At 43.1% G+C, this 23,392-nt stretch overlaps 1 protein-coding gene across 1 annotated transcript in view; it reads right to left on the bottom strand.

Annotated features, from left to right (window-relative positions):
- Positions 1-23,392, bottom strand: part of TBC1D22B (TBC1 domain family member 22B) — a 75,985-nt gene that overhangs the window by 29,695 nt on the left and 22,898 nt on the right. The window contains exons 4-8 of the mRNA XM_010389709.1: positions 21,168-21,347; positions 20,579-20,649; positions 19,088-19,216; positions 16,793-16,858; positions 12,506-12,620 (exon numbers count right to left, since the gene is read on the bottom strand). Of these exons, the coding sequence (XP_010388011.1) occupies positions 12,506-12,620; positions 16,793-16,858; positions 19,088-19,216; positions 20,579-20,649; positions 21,168-21,347 (561 nt within the window). The remainder of the gene's footprint in view (positions 1-12,505; positions 12,621-16,792; positions 16,859-19,087; positions 19,217-20,578; positions 20,650-21,167; positions 21,348-23,392) is intronic.

The raw sequence follows: 23,392 nt of genomic DNA, 5'->3' as shown, positions 1-23,392 counted from the left end.
TTTAAAATACTCTTTCGTCTCAAAAGTGCCACGGGAGAAATCTACAGAGTGACAGAAATAGCAATACTGGATGCCGGGGGTCAGGGGGACCCCAGGGAAGGCTTCTAGGAGGAAGGGGGGTCTTAAAGGGCGCACAAAGATTAGCTCAGGAGATAAAAAGGTGGTGCAGGACAAGGCTTTACATTTACAATGCCCATTTTGGATTGCTGAGTTTGAGGGGTGAAGCAGAGAGCAGGTCACAGGGCCTTTACATGCCAAGTTAGAAAACCTGGACATTTAACCTATAGGTGATGGAATGCTAAGGAAGGCTTTTGTCAGAGGAGTTGTGTGGGCGAGTCTGTGTTTGAATGGTGTGGAAGATGGGTGTGAAGGAGATAAAACCGGGGGTGGAAAACATGCTTGGCTGGTTCAGCAATCTAGGCCTGACCTGGGGCATGCATAGTGGGAATGAAGAAGCAGCATATCAAGAAACATTTAGGACATGAAATCATCAGAGCTTTGTAAATGATTGGATATCGAAGAGCAAGGAAACAGAATCATGAACAATTCTTAGCATTTCTGACTTAGGTGACAGGAAATGCTGCCAACTAAGAGAAAAGGGTGCCTGGGTAAGGGAAGGAGAAGAGCCAAACACAGAGTCTGAGGAGCCTAGGAATAGCAAAGATTGCCTAAAAATAACTGTTCCCTTCTTCCTCCTCGGTAACAGGACCCCTAAGGGTATTGGCCACCTAAGACAGACTGTTTCTCAGCCTCACTTGCTGCTAGGTGTGTCCACAAGATTAAGTGCAGACAAAAGAGAATCAAGCCCGAGTCATGCACCACTTTCAGAAATGTTCTTAAACAGAACAAGTATACCTTGCTTCCTTTCCTTCTCTATACTGGCTGGAATACAGATGTGATGGCTGGAGCACAAACAGCTCTTGGATCATGAGAAAGAAACCACATGCTGAAGATTGCAGAATGAGAGAGAGGAACCTGGATCTCTGATATTTTGGAGCAGCAGATAAGCCCCAGATCACTTACCTCTGGACTTTTAATGTGAGAGAAATAAGCTTTTCCATCTTACTTAAGGAACTATTACTTGGGTTCCCTGTTATGTGCAGCCTAGCTAATCCTAAGTGATCATCTATGACATAATCAGGTGGAATGTCATGCAGGGAACTGGACACAAGTCAGAGGTCTGCGGAGGACTTCCTTTCTGAGAGTTCCACTGCCATCATGCTTCCAGGTAAAATCTACGGTGAAAATCCTATTGTGCTATTTCATGCAGAGGAAAAGAGAAAAGGTTACTTGATAATTGGTGTTGCATTTTGTACCTAAAAATATCATCAGATAGGACTCTTCTTTTGAAATAGGAAACATCATGAGTCCTGCTCTTCTACATGACTTCCTTATATGAATCACTTCTGTTGTTCCTGTTAAGCAGTTTATTTTGATGATGGCTACATGGTCAATTATATTGGACCTTAGTAGTTCAGAGCTAGACTAATATTGCCTAAGCCTAAAAGCTCTTGGAGGAAAGAGTTCAGAATTATACCAGTCTCAGAGATAAGACTCCAGAGACTTTATCTCCACAGGGGTGACCCCCCACACCTGCAGCATTGTCACCACTAGACCCAGACACAGCTGGCTTATCTGCAGAGGACCGACTTTTACACGAGCAGCTGGCTTCAGCAGATAAAGAAGCTGCTTGGCGGCAAGGCTAGAGCTATAGACAACTTCTCTATCAACTCACAGGGGAATCACTGGAACTCACTGTTTCCAACTACTTTACAACAAACATGACATAAAGCATGAAGCATGCTCAGGTACTAATTTTTAAAAGTGATACAGGTGGTAGAGAATAGGTAGGGGAAGAGATATGACAGAAGCCAAATAATGTCCCAGTGGCATGTGGACCCCATGGCTCTACTAGGGCAGATCCCCCATGCTATGATTCAGTGAGATGGGGCAGTGGGGTAGGGCTGCCTGGAGAGACCTGCCCAGGATAATGAGGGCAACTGCTGGCCTGTTCCATGAGAAAGACACTTGAGGCTTCCTACAGTAGGGAGAGTCACACCAGGAGGGCCATAGCAAAAAACCTTTGACAGCAGCTGCCTCATTCAGGTATGCCACCATGAGAGAAGTACAGAAGAGAAGCATTATTGTCCAGACAAAAAAATGATGCTTCATGGCCACAATGTTGTATCTATCTCTGTTCAAGACACCCGTGAGGGTGAGAAGTCTGTATTTCTTTGAAATTTAATTGATACCCAGCAAGTGACAGGTAAATAAGATGAAGTACATCCATATAATAGAATATTTGGCCATAGAAAAGAATGAAGTACTGACACGTGCTACAACATGAATGAATTTTGAAGATATTATGCTAAGTAAAAGAAGCCAGACACAAAAGACTCCATACGGTGTGGTTCCATTTATATAAAATGTCCACAATAGGGAAATCCCTAGATACAGAAGATTAGTGGTTGCCCAGGGATACAGGGGCTGGGAGGCTTAGGGGTGATGGCTAAAGAGTATGAGCATTCTTTTTGGGGTGATAAAAATGTTTTTAAATTGATGTGGTGATATACAACTCTGTAAATATACTAAAAATTATTCACTGTACCCTTTAAATGAGTAAACTGTTTGGCATATGAAGTACATCCCAATAAAGCTGTTCCCAAAAACCCCACAAAAATGGTAACTTATAAATTTATTGCAACTCCAATAAAAATTGTATTAATAAAAGGTTCCCCACTCCTAAATTTGATAAAAGTTGATTCTCAAGCTCAACTGGATGAACCTGGAAGACATTATGCAAAGTAAAAGTTGGTTTACAAAAGGACACATGCTGTACGAATCCACTCATATGAGGTATCTAAAATAGTCACAAACATAGAAACAGACAGAGTAGTGGCTGCCAGGGGCTGGGGAAAGGGGAAACAGAGGGTTGATGTTCAGAGGGTACAAATTTGATAACTGTATGCAAGATGAATATGTTCTAGAGATCTGCTGTACAACAATGTGCCCACAGCTAACGATACTGTATTGTGCACTTCAAAATTCATTAAGAGGGTAGACCTCATGTTAAGTGCTCTTATCACTATAAGAAAAAGATAAAAAATAAACAAAATTGAAAAATAAAGAAGTTCACCTGGAAGAACAACCAAGACAGTATTTTTTGAAAGGATAATGAAAGAGACTGGCACTGGGGTGGGCAGGGGGGGGGGGGGCGCGGAATTAAAAGAAAAAAGCCACTAATAAAGAATAATTGGCCAGGCGCAGTGGCCCATACCTGTAATTCCAGTGCTTTGGGAGGCCGAGATGGGTGGATCACTTGAGGCTGGGAGTTCCAGACCAGCCTGGCCAACAGGGTAAAACCCCGTCTCTACTCAAAAACACAAAAATTAGCCAGGCATAGTGGTGCATGCCTATAGTCCCAGCTACTAGGGAGGCTGAGGTGCGAGGATGGCTTGAACCCAGGAGATGAAAGCTGCAGTGAGCCGGGATTGCGCCATTGCACTTCAGTCTGGGCAACAGAGTAAGACTCCATCTCAAAATAAATAAATAAATAAAATATATAATAATAATAATTTAACAACTTTATAAACTCAAAAAAATCTAAGCTGTGTGGTACTGGATAGAAATGGAGACAAATGAAATTAAACCAACAAAGCAGCAGAACCATGTAATTAAATGTATGTAATATTATGAAGAGAGATTTCACATCAGTGAAAAGATGGTGTATCATTTATAAATGGTGTCAAAATATTAGCTATGCAACTGGAATAGTAACTATAAATCTCAGTTCTCACCATACAAGAAAATAAATTAGTAATGGAATTTAAAAAGTTAAATGTTAAAACCACCAGAATATTAGAAGAAAACATGGGAGAGTATTTTTGTAATCTGTTTTTTTTTTTTTTTTTTGACAGTCTCACTCTGTCACCCAGGTTAGAGTGCAGTGGCGTGATCTCGGCTCACTGCAACCTCTGCCTCCTGGATTCAAGCGATTTTCCTGCCTCAGCCTCCCAAGAAGCTGGGAAAACAGGCAGCCACCACCATGCCCAGCTAATTCGTGTATTTTTGGTAGAGACGGGGTTTTGCCATGTTGACCAGATTGGTCTTGAACTCCTGGTCTCAGGTAATCCACCTGCCTCAGCCTCCCAAAGTGCTGGGATTACAGGCGTGAGCTACCGTGCCTGGCCAGTACTTTTGTAATCTTGAGGTGAGGAAGGAAAGTGTTCCTAAGCAAGATACCAAATCCAAAAATCCTAAAGGAGAAGCTGCTTCCTTCAAAGGCTTCATCACAGTTTGCAACTATCTGGTGACTTGTTTGTGAGCCTCCCTACCAGACAGGAGTTGCCACAAGGGCAGGCCATGTCTATCTCCTGGCACACAGTAACAGCTCAATAAATACTTGTTGGACAGATCTGACTGCATAAAAATTAGTAAGTTCTACATAAAGAGACACAATTAGCAAAGTTAAGAGATAAATAATGGTCTGGGGAAAATATTAGGTTGGACTATATAAAATCCCCATGTTGGGGGGTAAAAAATGGTTGAGTATTAACAATTTATATGATTCAACCTAATATTTTAACACATAGCAGATGAAGGATGAATTTATCTAATATACAAAAAGCTCTTACAAAACAAGACACGTCAATAATCCATTAGAAAAAATAGGTAAATGATTAAAGCAGCAGACCACAAAAGAAAATGATAATACAGATGAGAAAAGACACATAGTATCACTGACCAGAAAGTAGGAACAAAAACTGAAACACAAACCATAGTTTATCTGCTAGACAGGTAAAATACACTAGACTTCATCCATACACAGGTTTTGCTAAGGAGGTGAGGAAAAGTGCATCTACATATTAGTGGCTGGAGTACAAAGTGGTATAAACATTTTTGGATTATAATTTAGTAGTACCTATTTGGCATGCTTTTAGGATTATTAATTTCACTTCTAGGACTCTTTCAGAGAAATACATATTTTAACAAGTGCACAAGAAAATATGTACAAGGATATTCACTGCAATGTTACTTATAACAGCTAAAAACTGTAGGCAACTTAGGCTGGGCGCAGTGGCTCACGCCTGTAATCCCAGCACTTTGTGAGGCTGAGACGGGCAGATCACAAGGTCAGGAGATCGAGACCACCCTGGCTAACATGGTGAAACCCAGTCTCTACTAAAAAATACAAAAAAATTAGCTGCATGGTGGTGGGCACCTGTAGTCCCAGCTACTCAGGAGGCTGAGGCAGGAGAATGGTGTGAACCTGGGAGGCAGAGCTTGCAGTGAGCCGAGATCACGCCACTGCACTCCAGCCTGGAGTAAGACTCCATTTAAAAAAAAAAAAACAAAACAAAACTGTAGGCAACTTAAATGTCCTTCTAGAGAAGAAAAGTTAAATAAACTGGTTAAGTCTTATTACAGAAATAATGGAATTGCTGAAAATAATGAAGTGGATCTGTATGTTCAGGCTTGGAAAGCCTGCTATATGACATTTTTAAATGAACACAAGCAAAATATAGAAAAGTATGAATAGCTTGATTTCATTGTTCTGAACCCAGTAAAGAAAAACAATGCATGCAGCTCCATCCATACATAGGAAATGGTCTGGAAGAACATATAACAATAGGTTAACAACTGTAGTTATCTTGGGGGTGTGTGCGTGTGTGTTGTAACACTTCTATGTTGTTTTGATTTTTTTTTTTAATTATACTTTAAGTTCTGGGATACATGTGTAGGACATGCAGGTTTGTTACACAGGTACACACATGCCATGGTGGTTTGCTGCACCCATAAACCTGTCATCTACATTACGTATTTCCCCTAATGCTATCTCTTCCCTAGGTCCCCAGCCCCCAACAGGCCCCGGTATGTGATGTTCCCCTCCCTGTGTCCATGTGTTCTCATTGTTCAACTCCCACCTATGAGTGAGAACATGCGGTGTTTCGTTTTCTGTTCCTGTGTTAGTTTGTTGAGAATGATGGTTTCCAGCTTCATCCATGTCCCTGCAAAGGACATGAACTCATTCTTTTTTATGGCTGCATAGTATTCCATGGTCTAAATGTGTGACATTTTCTTTATCCAGTCTATCATTGATGGGCATTTGGGTTGGTTCCAAGTCTTTGCTATTGTGAACAGTGTTGCAATAAACATACACGGGCATGTATCTTTATAGTAGAATGTTGTTTTGATTTTTTAAGCATACTTCTACTACATTTTTTTTTAAAAAGATGAGCAATAAGAAAGGTACTGCCTGCTTTAGAGCATTAAATATAATCAGTGAAGCCATTAGAAGCTCAAGGACAAGGATTGAAGTTGAGATTCCACCAAGTCATATAAAGAGCACAGGTATTAAGACCAAAATACCTAGGTTTGAGTTTGAGAAGCTCATTAGACCCCTGAGTCTTGGATTTTTCACCTTATAAAATGGCTTGATACATCTACCTTCAACAGACATTGGGCCCTACTAAAGGAAATCAGGTATGTCCAAGATCTTTGCAAATAGTGAAGTACTTTAAAAACCAGTGTAATGTTACTGCTTGGCCAGAAAAACAAGGGCTACAACTACAAACTCCTAGGGAAAGAGAGATGGATGGGAGCTGGAGGATTAGGAGAGACAGCCAACTATAATATGCAGCTCTGATTTGGACCCTGATTCAAACTGTTAAATAGATTTATGAACACGACTGTATACTAGATTACATAAAGGAGCTATTACTACTTTTTAGATGCGATAACTGCATTATGGCTTTGTGTTTTAAAAAATGTCTTTGGTCAGGTGCAGCGGCTCACGCCTGTAATCCCAGCACTTTGGGAGGCTGAGGCGGATAAATGGCTTTGAGTTCAGGAGTTCAGGACCAGCCTGGGCAACATGGCGAAACCCTGTCTCTACAAAAAATACAAAAATTAGCCAGGCATGGTGGTGCGAGCCTGTAGTCCCAACTACTCCGGAGGCTAAAGTGGGAGGAATGCTTGAGCCCAGGAGACGGAGGTTGCAGTGAGCTGAGATCGTGCCACTGCACTCGTCTGGGCAACAGAGTGAGACTGTCTCAAAAAACAAACAAAAAATTATGATATATATACGTGTGTGCGTGCGTGTGTGTATGTGTGTGTATATACATATATACCTTTCAGAGATACATATAAAAACATTTATGCATAAAATGATATGATGTTTGACATTGAGATTTGCTTCAAAATAATTCACAATGGTGAGGGAGTAGAGAATGGATACAGGTTTAGATAAAACAAGACTGGGATCAGGCATGGTGGCTCTCGCCTGTAATCTCAACACTTTGGGAGGCTGAGGCAGGAGGACGCTTGAGCTCAGGGATTCAAGACAAGCCTGGGCAACGTGGCAAAAACTTATCTCTACAAAAAATACAAAAAATTGGCCAAATGTGATGGCACTCCCCTGTAGTCCCAATTATTCGGGATGCTGAGGTGAGATGATCACTTGAACCAGCAGGTTGAGGCTACAGTGAGCCATGATCATGCCACTGCACTCCAGCCTGGGTGACAGAGTGAGACCCTGTCTCAATCAATTAATCAATCAACAAATAAATAATACTTTATTATTTATTAATATTTTTTGAGACGGAGTCTCCCTCTGTTGCTCAGGCAGGAGTACAATGGCACGATCTCAGCTCACTGCGACCTCTGCCTCCTGGGTTCAAGCAATTCTCCTGCTTCAGCCTCTCCAGTAGCTGGGATTACAGGTGCATGCCACCTTACCCCACTAATTAGTAAATAATACTTTATTATTAAAAAATGCTAACAATCATCTGAGCCTTCAGCAAGTCATAATCTTTTTGCTAGTGGAGGATCTTGTCTCACTGTTGATGGCTGCTGACTGTCAGGGTGGGTGGTTGCTAAAGGCTGGGCTGGCTGTGACAATTTCTTAAGACAGTAATGAAGTTGGCCACATTGACTTTTCCTTTCACAAAAGATCTCTCTGTAGCATGTGATTCTGTTTGACAGCATTTTACCCACAGTAGAACTTCTTTTAAAATTACGTCAGTCTCTTGCCTGCCACCATGTAAGACATGACTCTGCTCCTCATTTGTCTTCTGCTATGATTGTGAGGCCTCCCCAGCCATGTGGAACTTTGGCTGGGGAACAGACCAGGGAATCAATGGCTTTGGAGAGGAGCCAGGAATTAAATCTCAGCTAATGAACCTTATTCAGTCTGTAAGAATTTTGATGAGAGTGCCGTTGATAATAGTAAACTCAACTGCAATTGTGTTTGTCTTATTATTTGGATAAGTATCAGTGAAGGAAATGGAGACTCAGAAGACATGCCAGCAGAAGTTATTACCTCAGTCATTACTGGAAATCTTAGCTGGCTGACCTTGCACTTGACAAGAATGTAACGCTGAAAATAAAACCAGACTTTCTATTTATCTGAAAAAAACAAAACAAAACAAAAAAATGAAGTCAATCTGGCCAGGTGTGGTAGCTCACTCCTATACTCTCAGGACTTTGGGAGGTCAAGGCAGGACTGCTTGAGGTCAGGAATTCAAGACCAGCCTGGGCAACACAATGAGAACCCCATCTCTACAAAAAATAAAAAAATTAGCTGGGTGTGGTGGTGCACAGCTGTAGTCCCAGCTACTCAGGAGGCTGAGGCAGGAGGATCACTTGAGCCCAAGAGTTTGAGATTACAGTTTGAGCTATGATTACACCACTGCACTCCAGCCTGGGCAAAAGAGTGGGACCCTGTCTTCAAATAAATAAATAAATAAATAAATAAATAAATAAATAAATAACATTTTTTAAAAAATTGGAGTCAACCTTCTCAAGTCCTGCCACTGCTTTACTAATTGAGTTTACGTAATATTCTAAATCCTTTGTTGTCATTTCAAATGTTCATAGCATCTTCACCAGGAGTAGATTCCATCTCAAGAAAGTATGTCAGCTATAGCTTTACTAAATTACTAAATATATCTCTTAAATAATAAGACTCAGAAGTTGAAATGACTCCTTGATCCACAGGCTGCAGAACAGACATTGTGTTAGCAGATATGAAAACATTAATCTCCTTGTACATCTCCATCAGAGCTCTCAGGTGTCTAGGTTCATTGTCAATGGACAGTGATATTTTGAAAGAAATCTTTTTTTGTGAGCAAGAGGTCTCAACAGTGGCCTTAAAATATTCAATAAACCATGCTATAAACAGATGTGCTGTCATCTAAGCTTTATTGTTCCACTTATAAAGCACAGGCAGAGTATATTTTGCATAATTCTTTTTTTTTTTTTTTTTGAGACGGAGTCTCGCTCTGTCGCCCAGGCTGGAGTGCAGTGGCCGGATCTCAGCTCACTGCAAGCTCCGCCTCCTGGGTTTACGCCATTCTCCTGCCTCAGCCTCCCGAGTAGCTGGGACTACAGGCGCCCGCCACCACGCCCGGCTAGATTTTTGTATTTTTTAGTAGAGACGGGGTTTCACTGTGTTAGCCAGGATGGTCTCGATCTCCTGACCTCGTGATCCGCCCGTCTCGGCCTCCCAAAGTGCTGGGATTACAGGCTTGAGCCACCGCGCCCGGCCTATTTTGCATAATTCTTAAGGGCTCTAGGGTTTTTGGAATGGTAAGTGAGCACAGGCTTCAACTTAAAGTCACCAGCTGCCTTAGTCCCTAACAAGAGAGCCAGCCTGTCCTTTGAAGCCAGACTCTGACTACTCCTCTCTAGCTATGAAAGTCCTAGATAGCAGGCTGGTCATAGTGGTTACTACGTACTTGTAATCCCAACTACTCAGGAGACCAAGACAGGAGGATCACTTGAACCAGGAATTCAAGACCAGCCTGGGCAACATACTAAGACTCCCTCTCTACAAAAATTGTTTTTATAAAGTTAGCCGGGTGTGGTGGGTGTGCATCTGCAGTTCTAGCTACTCAGGGGGCAGGAGGATTGCTTTAGTCAGAGTATAAGGTTACAGGTGTGCTATGATCATGCTACTGTCTCTTAAAGAAATAATTAAATTTAAAAAAGAAAGTCCTGGATGGCATCTTTTTCCAATAGAAGGCTGTTTTGTCTATACTGAAAATCTGCTGTTTAGTGTACCGCCTTCATCAATGATCTTAGCTAGATCTTCCAGATAATTTGCTGCAGCTTCTCCATCAGCACTTGTTGCTTCACCCTGCACTGTTATGGAGATGGCTTCTTTCCTTAAACTTCATGAAAACCAACTTCTGCTAGCTTCAAACTTTTCTTCTGCAGCTTCCTCACCTCTCTTAGCCTTTATGGAGTGAAGAGAGTTAAGGCCTTGCTCTGGGTTAAGCTCAGGATTTAGGGAATGTTGTGGCTGGTTTGATCTTCTATCCAGAACACTAAAACTTTCTCCATATCAGCAATAAGGCTATTTTGCTCTCATATTATTTGTGTGTTCACTGGAGTAGCACTTTTAATTCCTTCAAGAACTTTTCCTTTGCTCACAATTTGGCATGCTGGCACAAGAGGCACAGCTTTCAGCCTGGCTCAGCTTTTGACCTGCCTTCTTCATTAAGCTTAATCACTTATAGCTTTTGATTTAAAGCGAGAGATATGTAACTTCCTTTCCCTTGAACACTTACAAGCCATTGGAGAGTTATTAATTGACCTAATTTGAACATTGTTGTGTCTCAGGGAATAGTGAGGCCCAAGGAGAGGGAGATGAGGAAAGATCAGCTGGTGGAGCAATCAGAACACACACAAAGTTCACTGTCTTATATGGATCAAGTTCATGGCACCCTGAAATAATTACAACAATAACATCAAAGTTTGCTGATCACAGATGACCATGACAGATATAATAATAATGAAAAGTTAAAAATACTGTGAGAATTACCAGAATGTGACACGAGACACAAAGTGAACACACGCTTTTGAAAAATGGCACTGATAGACTTGCTCAATGCAGGGTTGCCACAAATCTTCAATTTATAAAAATGCAATATCTACAAAGCTCAATAAAACAAGATATGCCTGTACCAAGATTAGAAAGCAGTCATATCTATCACAGGAAGGCACACTGCTTGATGGGGTTGAGGTAGTAATGGGATGGGCACCTAAAGAAAGTGAAGACAGGCTTGGAACAAAATATAAATACAAAAAACAAAGCTAACAAGATAATTAAATATCTAATCAGAACTACAGCTGCTGAGAATTATTTTTAACTGGTACAACACTGTTAGCAAGATTTCATGACAGCATTTAGACTTCAAATGTAAATTAATGAATGGGTTAATACCATCCTAGGCTCATTCTTCAATACTATTTTAGAAAATTACTACCGCAAGAAGCAACTAAAAAATCCCAACAGATCAGCTGAACTGCTCTCTTGATAAAATTACACAACATAGTAGAATTATGCTGCTTCCATAAGTTGGTCTATTAAGGCGGGGGGGTGGGGGGAAGATGTAAAAAGTCCTCTAGAAAAAGCCTTCTTAGTCAGTTGCCTTAATTTTCCAAGATTGCCTCATGAAAGACCTCATCATCCCTCTGAGCCCCATTGGAAAACCTGGATAGGATAGACCAAGTGAGACATTTCTTACGCTGTCCTCTCCAAACGGCTCCACTCTCACCCATTTCTCATCACCCAACCCCCTAACCCCTCCAAATGGCTTCCTCCAAAAACCACAATCATCCACCACCCTCAGAGTCTAAAGAAAATGGTTTTAGTCCTAGCTCTGCCTCTAATAAGGAGACAGAGAATCTCACAACTTCTCAGTGAAATGAGGAATTACATGAATGGCTTTCTAAGATCCCTTTCGATGTTCTTATTCCTACATGAGGTTCTCCTTAGCTAAGGAAACAAAGCATCAGGCCGTGGCAGATGGGTTTTCCTGTGACTCTCTCAGCAGAAGTGATTAAGGAAACCAAAACAGAGAAACACAGGATCCTCAACTCCTTTAAGACTCTGCTTAACTTAGGCTGGCTGGCAGAGGCTGGGACTACAAGAAAACCTAACTGCTGCCATGAAATCAAATCTCTCTCTAAAGGGACAAGAACCCAGTGGGGTGAGAAGTGAAGAAGGAGTGGGGAGAAATCAAGGTCTTGGAGTTCTCCTTGGCCCATTCCATCACTTCCCGTATGTGCTAGGTTCTGGTGCCACAACCTTTTGTCCTCTGCATGTCCACATCCTACTCCTAAGATACAGCAAGTGAACTGGAGTGTGCAGGCCTGATGTCCAATCTAAAATTCCAGTTTACATGGATGAAAGCCTGAGTTGGAAACAAGTTCAAAATAATCCTAAAATAATCTCAAATAAACTATAAAACTACAAAACATATCAATGTGGTCATTCTTGTGACAAAGCAGATCTTTTTAGGTGAGATCTGTGACCATCTTAAGAGATAAATTCCAGGCAGCAACCGCTGTTAAAAGTAGTTTTAGCTGTGTATTCCAAAGGCACTATCTATTTTCTAGCAAGACATACCCACTGGCTGGACTCTTGGGAAAAACAGACAGACAGACGGCAGATAAGAAAGAGCAACAGCTTGTTCAACTTGGTACTAATGCTTCTTACCCACATATTCTGAGAGGAAGACGACAAAGAATGGAGTGACCAGGTCATTAATTCCCTGGACATACCCACTGGCAGGGTGGCGGATGGCCCAAATAAATAGAATTCTTTCAAAGATCTAGGAAAATGAGAAAGAAAGACACGAGTGTTAAATCATGGGGACACACTCCCTCCCTCCGTTTACCTACTTCACTATTTACCTCTGGGTTGGCTTGGAATTTTTTGGAAAATTTAAAAATACTGTGGGATAAAGAAGTATATAAATGCAAAAAGTTTCTAATACACTAATTGTTTTCAAGTAGGGGTAGATACTTCTTGCCCTTTCTTCATTTTTTCATTATCTGGTCACCATAATACGAAATTCGGAAAAGGAAAGAATTGCAAACCAAATGACTTAGAAAACATTTGGGATGAATGCTGTTAATTCAGGCCACCACATTCTCATCTGTAGATACTGTTTTCTATTTCCAAGAGCAAGATATCAGAACATTCTAGTTCTGATGCTTTTTTCTAAAATTTTTTTTTTTGTCATTATAGGATTTAGAGAGGAAATACCTTCTCTACTACCCTCCACTCTCCCTGCTGAGAAGAAAGGAGGTCTAGATTTAATTCTAACCCAGCCTGACTAGGACCAAGTGACAGACTGCACATTGCAGGAAGTCACTTCACATATCAGGATACAACTCAGACATCTGCTAAGGATAGGAAGTCAAACAAAATCCTATGGACTCCTACAGCTGGGTATTTGAGAACACAGAAACCACCCAGGGCCCCCATGGGAAAGACCCTGGGGTTTAGCATATTAGCCACAAGAAGCCAGAGGCCTAGGCTGGGGACAAAGGAAAGATCTTTATAGTCCCTTTACAGAATCATGCCCTGTCCCACTCAACTATACTCTCCTTGCTTTCATTAGGCCCTCTGAGTTTCTCCCCACCTTCTTTCAACCTGATGATACCCATTGCCTGGTTTCATCCTGGTGACCACAACTCCTGAGTCTGACACATTCTTGAGACTGGTTTTGACTGGGCTGCCTTATGTCTCTGTGAATCACACCAGAGAGATGGCAGAGGTGATGGTGAGTACATGCAGATGATAGGGTAGGAGATTAGAAAGCACGTGGACTCAGGAGAATCTCAGCCAATCACCTCAGCATCAGAATGAAGAGGCCCTCTCAAGCAGGTGCAAGGGAGAAAAACCTCCCAGGGAGACCAATAAACAGGAAATGGTTATATGGTTTTTGAAGATGGTTATCTAGTGTAGGAGGGACATAGAGAATCTAGAGACATATAAAGGATGCTTCCCAGCCCCTCTGTCATAGATAGTTGTGTCTACAGCTGGCAAACAGAGCTGAGAAACGGCTTCCTTCACTGTCAACACTGCTGCCTTCACAGGCAGTGAGAACAAAGCCCTCCCTGGAAGGGAGCTGGCCTCTCTGCCTTCACTAGACCTACCTATTTGCTTTGTGCGGTTGAGGAAAAGGCACAGCAACCTCATTTGCATTCAGCCCAACACTCTAATGGGAGCATTCTTACACTCTATTTCCTCTCTGTTGCTAAACGACCCCTCTATCTTGAAAACACAGCCAAAGCTAGAACCATCATTTTCAGGAAAATCTCAAGAATTCCCTGGCTCACTCTCTTTCTTTGTACTTCTTGTGACCTGGGTCTGTCTAGATGCCTCTGTTAAAAAGCTCCTCCAGGTTGGTCTTTCCAAAGGACTTAGAAGGGCTTCTACCCCATAGGATCAGCTCTTTGTAAATACTCATATCCTTGGCGCCTGGCTGTAACAATGGCCAAGTACATGGAAGCTAGCTGTTCAGAATCAGGAGACCTGCAATCATCCTGTCTAATAAGGGTGGGACAACACAGACACACTCACACGGTCAAAGTGAAGTGGTCAAAGAGATGGAAACTGAAGAGCACCAAGCCTGGTAATCAGGGGAGACCATGGGATGCTCACTGTAGAAAAAGTCTGGGATAATCCTGCCTTAGAGAGAGGAGTGGATAGGAGAACCCCTGGAGGTTTTCCTATGTCTTTTCTACTAGTGTGGGTAATTTTTACATACTATAGTCAATTCTCAGGTACCTTTCAGGTTTTCAAAGCAAGCCTTTCTATATTCAGTGTTACTTAGTTCTTTGCTTCTTGGTTGGCATTTTTACTAGACTGGATGGTGGCTCACGCCTTGTAATTTCAGCATTTTGAGAAGAAAAGCAGTAAGAGTGCTTGAGGCCAGGGGTTCAAGACCAGTCCTGGGCAACAAAGCAAGACCCCATCTTTACAAAAAATTATGAGAAAAAAATTAGCCAGGTGTTGTGGTGCATGATTGTAGCCCCAGCTACTTGGGAGGCTGAGGCAGGAGGACTGCTTGAGCCCAGGAAGTAGAGGCTGCAGTGAGCTATGATCTGCATTGATCCATTGTACTCTAGCTTGGGTGACACAGTGAGACCCTGTCTCTTAAAAAGTTAAAATAAAAAAAATTAAAAAGATGACTGTAGCCTGCTAGATGAAATGTAATTCAGGAGAAATTGGAAAGAATAAAGTTTGAGTTCCCATATTGTATTCAGGATGCACTACTAAGAGAAGCCACCAGCCCCCAACCTTTTTTTTTTTTTTTTTTTGAGATAGGATCTTGCTTTGTCACTCAGGCTAGAGTGCAGTGGCATGATCACGGCTCATTGCAGCTTTGATCACCTGGGCTCAAGAGATCCTCCCTCCTCAGCCTCCCAAATAGCACAGGCACAGTAGCACAGGCACATACCACCATGCCTGGCTAATTCTGTAACTTTTTTGAGACAGAGTCTCGCTATGTTACCCAGACTGGTCTCAAACTCCTGGGCTCAGGCTGGTCTCAAACTCATGGGCTCAAGCAATCCCTCTGGCCTTGGCCTCCCAAAGTGCTGGGATTATAGGAGTGAGTCACCATGCCTGGCTGAGAAGCCTTTTAAACTGACTACTTTCCCCATCTCCAAATTTAGAGTAAGCATGCACAGGTAAAAGAAAAGTCTCTGAACATCTCCAAGTTAAAATGAGGAATAAGCAGTGCTGAGCCATGGAAAACCGTATGGGACGATAAAGGGATCGTGAATGGGTTTTTAGCTTCCTATGAGCTGAATCTTATAGTTAAAATAATGGTGTTACCTTCAAAATCTTCTTTATGCTATGGGTAAGACATGAGGGACCCCCCCAGTGAAGACATCTATATTTAAACACAATTATAAATATAACCCAAAGTCAAATAGAAATTATTTTCAGCATTTTAACCACCATCCCTCTCTATTATGAGAATGGCAAGTTCCGTTAAAAGAGCACTAACACTTAGTGTCCTGGCTACTGTCAAGTTGCAAAGGAAATCCCTAATCTTAAGAGGTTTACAGTTACTGCTTGAGTCAAAACATAATAGTCCCACTGACACTTTCCATGTACTTCATTAACTTGTTAGGTCTCAAAACATAACTACTAATCCCACTTCTAAATATACACCCAAAAGAATTTAAAATAAAGACTCAAACAGATAGTCACATACCCATACTAGCAGCAGCATTACTCACAATAGCCAAAATGTGAAAGCAACCCATGTGTCCACTGACAGATGAATAGCTCAACAGTATGTGTTACATATGCACAACGGAATATTATTCAGCCTTAAAAAAGGAAGGAAATTCACACACGCAACAACAGGCATGAACCTTGAAGATATTATGCTAAGTGAAATAAGCCAGTCACAAAAGGACAAATATTGTATGATTCCACTTATTTGAGCTACCTGAAGTAGTCAAATTCTTAGAGACAAATAGAATGGAGGCTGCTGGGGAAGGGAGTTAATATTTAAAGGGTACAGAGTTTCAGTTTGGGAAGATGAAAAATGTTCTGGAAGTGGACGGTGATGGTCGTACAACAATGTGACTGTACTTAATGCCACCGAGCTGTACACTAAAAAATGGTTAACAGAGTAAATTTTTTATTATGTATATTTTACCACGATTTAAAAAATCACTACTTCCAGCTTGATAAAGTAGAGCAAATACAGGAATAGGAATTCTAAGATGTGGGTTCTTCATTCTGCCACCAGGTAGACTCAAAATTCTGAGCAAGTTCCTTAGCCTTTCAGAGTGTTATTCCGCTCACAGATTTGTTATGAAGATGAAATGAGAATGCATGAAACCGTGCTCTAAAGGAACCAAAGCTGCGTATATGAACGTAAGGTACTATTATGATTAGCCGCAACCTGTAAACAGGTGCCACAGAACTATGCGGGGCGAAGTGCCAAAGAACATTAAGTAATTCCCTCACCTCCTGTACAAGTGGTTGCTGGAACAACGGAATGAGAGGATTCGTCCTTGGAATGTCAATGTGAATCTGAAAAAGAGAAGGCATGTCCAAAAACACAAACGCCAGTTTGTTCTTTTTTTGTTGTTGTTGAGATGAAGTCTCGCTCTGTCCCCCAGGCTGGAGTGTAATTGGCACTATCTCGGCTCACCGCAACCTCCGCTTCCAAGGTTCAAGCGATTCTCCTGTCTCAGCCTCCCAAGTAGCTGGGATTACAGGTATCTGTCCCTATGCCTGGCTAATTTTTGTATTTTTAGTAGAGATGGGGTTTCACCATGTTGGCCTAGCTGGTCTCGAACTCCTGACCTCAGATGACCCACTCGCCTCGGCCTCCCAAAGTGCTGGGATTACATGTGTGAGACACCGTGCTCGGTCCAGTTTGTTCTTTTGACAAGCTTTTTTTTTTTTTTTTAAGAAATGGGAATCAAAGTAGTAAGAAAACACAATTTATCTTCAGAAAGAAGTGACTGACAGAAAAAAAATCTAGTTATACCTACCTGCCCATATGGAACATGTTTCCATGATAACAGTAGTTTATTAGGAAACCTCCCAAAAGAAACCACTTAAGTCAAATGGCAATAGGCTTCACAGCCTGAGGGTTTTTTCTTATTGCTCTGAAGTCTGTTTCACTCTGGGCTGGCATGTATGTAGCAGGTATGATCCAAGTGGGTACCCTTCTTTCAGAATCTTACTCATCGACAGTTCCTAAGAACGAGAAGAGCTCAGAAAGCTGCATAAATGTCCTAAAATAGGGAACCAGAGATGAACTTGTTTATGAAGTCACGACGTGTAAGAAGTGGGGAAAGGCCAGGGGCGATGGCTCACGTCTGTAATCCCAGCATTTTGGGAGGCCGGGGTGGGTAGATCACTTGAGGTCAGGAGTTTGAGACCAGCCTGGCCAACATGATGAAACCCCATCTGCACTAAAAATACAAAGATTAGGGCTGGGTGCAGTGGCTCACACCTGTAATCCCAGCACTTTGGGAGGCTGAAGTGGGTGGATGGATCACCTGAGGTCAGGAGTTCGAGACCAGCCTGGGCAACATGGCAAAACCCTGTCTCCACTAAAATTACAAAAATTAGCTGGGTATGGTGGTGTGTACCTGTAATCCCAGCTACCCAGGAGGCTGAGGCAGGAGAATTGGTGGAACCTGGGGGACAGAGACTGGAGTGAGCCGAGATTGCACCACTGCACTCCAGCCTAGGTGACAGAACAAGACTCTGTCTCAAAAAAAATAAACAAAATATTAGCCAGGCCTGGTGGCACATGCCTATAATCCCAGCTACTCGGGAAGCTGAGGCAGGAGAATCACTTGAACCTGGGAGGCGGAGGCTGCAGTAAGCCAAGATCGCGCCACTGCACTCCAGCCTGGACGACAGAGCAAGACTCTATCTCAAAAAAAAAAAAAGTGGGGAAGGACCAAAAGAAGTTGGCCTTCAGTAACTGAAGCTGAAAGTTCTTACTTCTGTTACCTAAGACATCACTATGGTCCATTTCAACTCGGGGATTTCCCAATGCCCAGTCTAGCTATGCAAAAGACTGTGTCAGCAGCAGCAGCAGAGGCTACTTCAGTTCTTGAAGCTTGTTGTAGATAGCTGCCCACCTTTCATTTTCTGCGACCCCTGGCCTACTCTTCTCCTCCCTCCATGTGTGATGTTGGGAGCAGACCTTTCCGCAGACCATGAGGACCATTATGGGCAGACGGAAGACTCCCTGACAAGACTACTGATAGCTACAGCTCCTACAGACAGTCACAGAGGGCGAAACAGCACTGCAGCTGCCAGAAAGACATACTGATGTCATAGTCCAGAGGGACTGGACCACTGCTAAGTGAGCTTGTCTTTCCTCTCCATACTCAATAACTCTTACTACTCACAGTGTGGTTGGTGGACCAGCAGCAGCAGCATTGCAAGGGAGCACATTAGAACTTCAGGTTTTACCCGAGACCCGCTAAATCAGAATCTGCATTTTCTCATAATCTCTAGGTGAGATCGTATCAAAATCCTAGGTGATTTGTATGTACATTAAAGTTTGAGAAGCACTGCACTGACTAGTGCCAAAAAAGTCTGTCTATTTAAAATGGCTAAAATCAGAGCTGCTGAATGAAAAGAGGGGAAACAGTTTTGAGGATAAATTTAACTCCTAACCAATATACCACAGCCTGAGGACTTGGAAAGCCTGTACCCTGAGAGCACTACCATGAGACATACCTAAAGTGTATGACTGGTAAGCAAAGAGGCAGCAGGTGATGACTGTACCTGTCTGTAGGTATCCTGGTGATGTTCCTCATTTCGAGAGTCATAATACTGTTCAATGAAGCCAAAATATTCCTCCCGCTTCCGCTGCAGGGTCAACTTCCTCCTCTCAGTGTTCGCTGGGAGATAGCCCTATAGACAAGACTGCTGGTCAGATGGGGAAAGACAATGGTTGGATAAATCCTTAATTTTTATTTTAATCTATGCAGTGGTTTGGAAACTATCAAGAAGGAAAACTGCCAAGGGTAAATCCCTTTTTGGTTCTGGCCACCCATTTTTTGCCCTCTTCTCATTGAATGAGATCCACATGTGAGCAGATGAAGCAAGGCCAGCTTTCCCAGGATTATTTACTCCCTTGGCCCTGCACTGTGCTGGAGCTTGAGCCACTGGTGAGCACTCCTCAGCTCCCAGAGCTGGCACAGTACAGGAGTGAATGTAGGTCAGCGGGAGGGAGCTGGACCCAAGTCATGGCCTTGGAGGGCTGCGTGTGTCCAGGGCCATACTTCTGAGAAATGCAGGGATATAGCAACCTCTACAGCACATCTCAGCAGTGTGCCAAGTAAGTTGGTGCCAGTTACATTCTTTTCCAGTGTAACTTTCAGAATTACCAGCTTAGGAAGCAGCTGAATGGAATCCGTGACATAACAGCTACAACACTCAGACAGAACTTCTGGCAGCAGCCCCCAGCCTAGCCAAAGCTCCAGGCCAACTTTCATTCTTATCCTTGGTCTAGATCCCACTCTCATTCTTGTATTTTCTGTTCCCCTTCCGTTCTCACCAAATCTACTCTGAATAGCATTCAAACTGATTAGAAGTGGCAGAGGCAATGATTATATGGTTGCAAGAGCAGAGGTGGGGCGAGCAGTCAGGAGACAGACCCTTCTTCTTGAAAACATTTATGTAATGCATTCCACAGTGAGTGCCTGGAGAGTAGGGACTGTGGTTTATTCATTTTTGTATCTGCTCAGAGCATCTGGCACTATGCCTGGCAAACAGCAGGCCCTCAATCAATCCTCACTAGATGAATGAATGAATTTTACAGGCTCAGGAAACCCAAGTGTTCCTATCGTAGCGGTTGGCACAGTGCTCTGTACTTGGTGAAAGCAGGACTAGTAAGGCTTCCAAGGGAGGCCCATTTATCAACTCTTCACAGATCAAAGTGGGTTTCAACTTTTGGTTATTCCGACTGAAACAGGAGTGAAGCACAGGGAATGTTTGAGCTTGCTCAAAGCTCACTCTATTCTTCTTCCTCGCTGTTAAGAACGTGAGACCATGACTATTGGTACAAGTCTGTGTACCTCTACATGTGTGTGAATAAACTCTCAAGAATGTGTTTCTTTATGCACAGAAATAGGACTACAGTCCCATAGTTCTGTCATATCCAGTAGGACTAGAGAAGTCTATGGAGTTAAGACCAATGTGTCCAGACTAACCTCATCAGGCAAGAAGGGCTGTGTGAGGCTCACACTTCTCTACACAGTAGGTAGAACTCACCGACAGGAGTCTCCAGGTTACAGGTCGAACCTCCCTGGGAACCCCTGGCCAGCTACACTTCCTCAGTTCATCTATAAACAGAAAACAGCCTTGTTAGGTGAACTCTCCACAAATGCTCTAAAGCAAACCGCAACCAGCACTGCCTGATGTCTCCTTCCATTCATGTAAGACCACCACCACCACTTGGTACCCATAAGCACAGGGAAAAGCCCAAAACAGCCCTGAGCAGCCAAGTGCCAAGGACATGGCCTTGCAGTAGCAGTCCTGTCAGCTCAGAGATGAAAGTTAGAAGGGAAGAGAAAGACCAGTGGGTGCAGATTTCAGTAAGAGTCACCATGAGATAGGGGAGATCAAAGTCAGAATAGGTGCACTAGGGTCTACAGGCCACAGAAACCAGTCCCACCTAATTTGGTCCATAATCTCTAGTAACATATGTCTGACTTAATACCTGCATGTCACTGCAATGGGCACCAGGTCAGGAGAAGCTAGAAAAGTAAAAGAAGGAAGAATAAAGAGCAGTAGCTTCCAGGTCTCCGAGAATTTCCAGTCACCAAAAGCTCCTACCTTGCCTGGGCCCACAGGGACTCACCTAAGTCAGTGTTGTGGCTGGAGAGAAGCTGACGGAATTTTTCTAGGCGGGTTTTCTCCCGGACAGTCATTGGGGGGGCCCCAGAAGCGTTCTGATCCGAGATCCGGGCAACGAGGGGGATGATGGGCCGGAGAGGGAGTGACTGCTGTTTGTGGAGTGGGTTCCTCAGGCATGTATCACCTGAGATCATTTGAAAAAGAAACAGAACGGGCTGTGTGAGGAGCATGGATTCTGAGAAGCCTTAAACCTAACTGTTCAGCATCGTGTCTCCTCCCCAAGGCCGTGGCTGCCTGTGTGCACTGCCTAAGGTGCCCAGCTGAGGGGCAGTGAGGGCCCAGAACCCAGCCACGCTCCATTCACTGCCCAGAGAAAGGGCTGCATTTATATCAAACACACCAAGGCACCTTAGGTGCTAACAGAGACTCCAGATGCTGCAGCAACTTTTGAGAACTTTTTTGGTGACTCTAAAGGAAAATCAAATGTTTTCCTTCTACCCCAACTTGGAACTTTTCTTGGTGCCAAACAGTGAGTTTAATTTAGTCTAAGGCAGAGTTTTCCTTCCCATTCCACATCCCAGAGCACATAAGGAATGATGACAATGCAGATGACACCACAAAGCACAAGGCTGCAATAAATGGAGGTGGTTGCTCTCCACAAACCCCGGAACCCCCGGCTGCTCCATGGACTAAGAGGATCAATATGTCCACACATCTTGTACCCGGTTCTTGGCCCATCAGTGTGCCCTGGTGAGAAGCTCTGGCCTAAGGCAATCCTGCCTTTGGTGGCTGCAGTTCCTTGTGCGCCTACATTTCCCACCAAAATGAACCAGTTCTTAATTCTGCCAGGATATGACTGAAATAACAAAGACTCAAACTGAACTCTGTCATGTTCTCGACATTTCTAGACTAGATGGTGGGTAGGGAGAATAAGCACTACAGGACTCAGATATATTGAGTGTTTCCTATGTATAAGGCATATAGGTCACTTTTACATATGACCTCTCATTTGATCCTTAGAACACATGGTAGGAATGTATAACTATTTTACAGACAAGAAGCTGCAGCTCAAGGAGGTTAAATTATTTGCAAGTGAGAGGTGAAAAACCACCTTAGGTAAGCCTGACTCTGAAACTCTTGTATTACCACAAGCAAAACTCAGTTTTCAATTCTAGTTGTGCTTACATGACTGCCTCATATTCTTTACACGGCTGGGCCTTAAAAAGTAGTAGTCACAACAAAAATTAAACAGTGAATATCAACCAACCAGTACTACTAGAAGGTTTACAAAAACAACTTCCACGAGGCAGTTGGCTGGGAAGCCTAGTGTAACGAGAGGACTAGAAAATGCAGACACACTGCAAAGCTGAGACAGATGTAAATCTCTGCTATTACCTATTTACAGACAGATGCCCGCAGGAGAAAACCTCCTCAGGGAGAATGCTCTGGGCTGGGCCGGGGAGGTCCTGGCTGCACAGGGCAGCTCATTATGGATCACAGTAGGGGCCTTCCTCACACTGGGAATCTCTGGAGACCCGCCATCACCATGTGTAGACACCTTCCACAGCCTGCAGCTGTGGCCACCTGGTCAGTAACACTGAATGCCTATCTGTGCATGGCACTGAAGGTTCACGCCAGAGCCCAAATCAGTGATGGAAAATAACTGTGGAATGATCGCAAAGACCTTACAGCCATGAAAAAAGTTCCCTCAGAACATGAGCCAGGGCTCTGATGTTCTTTTACTTCCTTTTCATCCTTTACCCGCTCACCGCTTTAACTCTCACTGCAATGACAAAGCTTCCCTCTCCAGTTCCCAACATACTTTCATAAAACCCATTAGGGCATCATTAAACACAACCATGAATATTTAAAGGAATACACTGAGAGTCCTCAAAGGTCTAATAAAACCACCATCACATCAACCGTTACTCTGGCCAGTTTCCCAAAAAGAAACAGAGAGGCCTCTACTTCCATCCCACCCAACCTGATGGGACCTGCCCGATGGTCAGGAAGCTGAGACCTGGGGCCTTTAGGCACATTTGCTCCCTCCCTCAGGAACAGGAAGAGACAACTGTATGCTAGTAGCTGTTCCCTAGGGCTGAGAAAGTCAAACCACAGTGGCCAAACAATTGTGAAATTCAGCCACTAACAGCTTTAAATACATTAGTTAATATTTCTAAACCTGACCAGGCCTAAAGCAATGTGAAGCAATCAAACCAGAAGTTTTGG

Source organism: Rhinopithecus roxellana, chromosome 4, assembly GCF_007565055.1.
Source record: "Rhinopithecus roxellana isolate Shanxi Qingling chromosome 4, ASM756505v1, whole genome shotgun sequence".
NCBI lineage: Eukaryota > Metazoa > Chordata > Mammalia > Primates > Cercopithecidae > Rhinopithecus > Rhinopithecus roxellana.
Note: the sequence above shows the minus strand (reverse complement) of the source record. Positions and strands in the feature narration are given on the sequence as shown.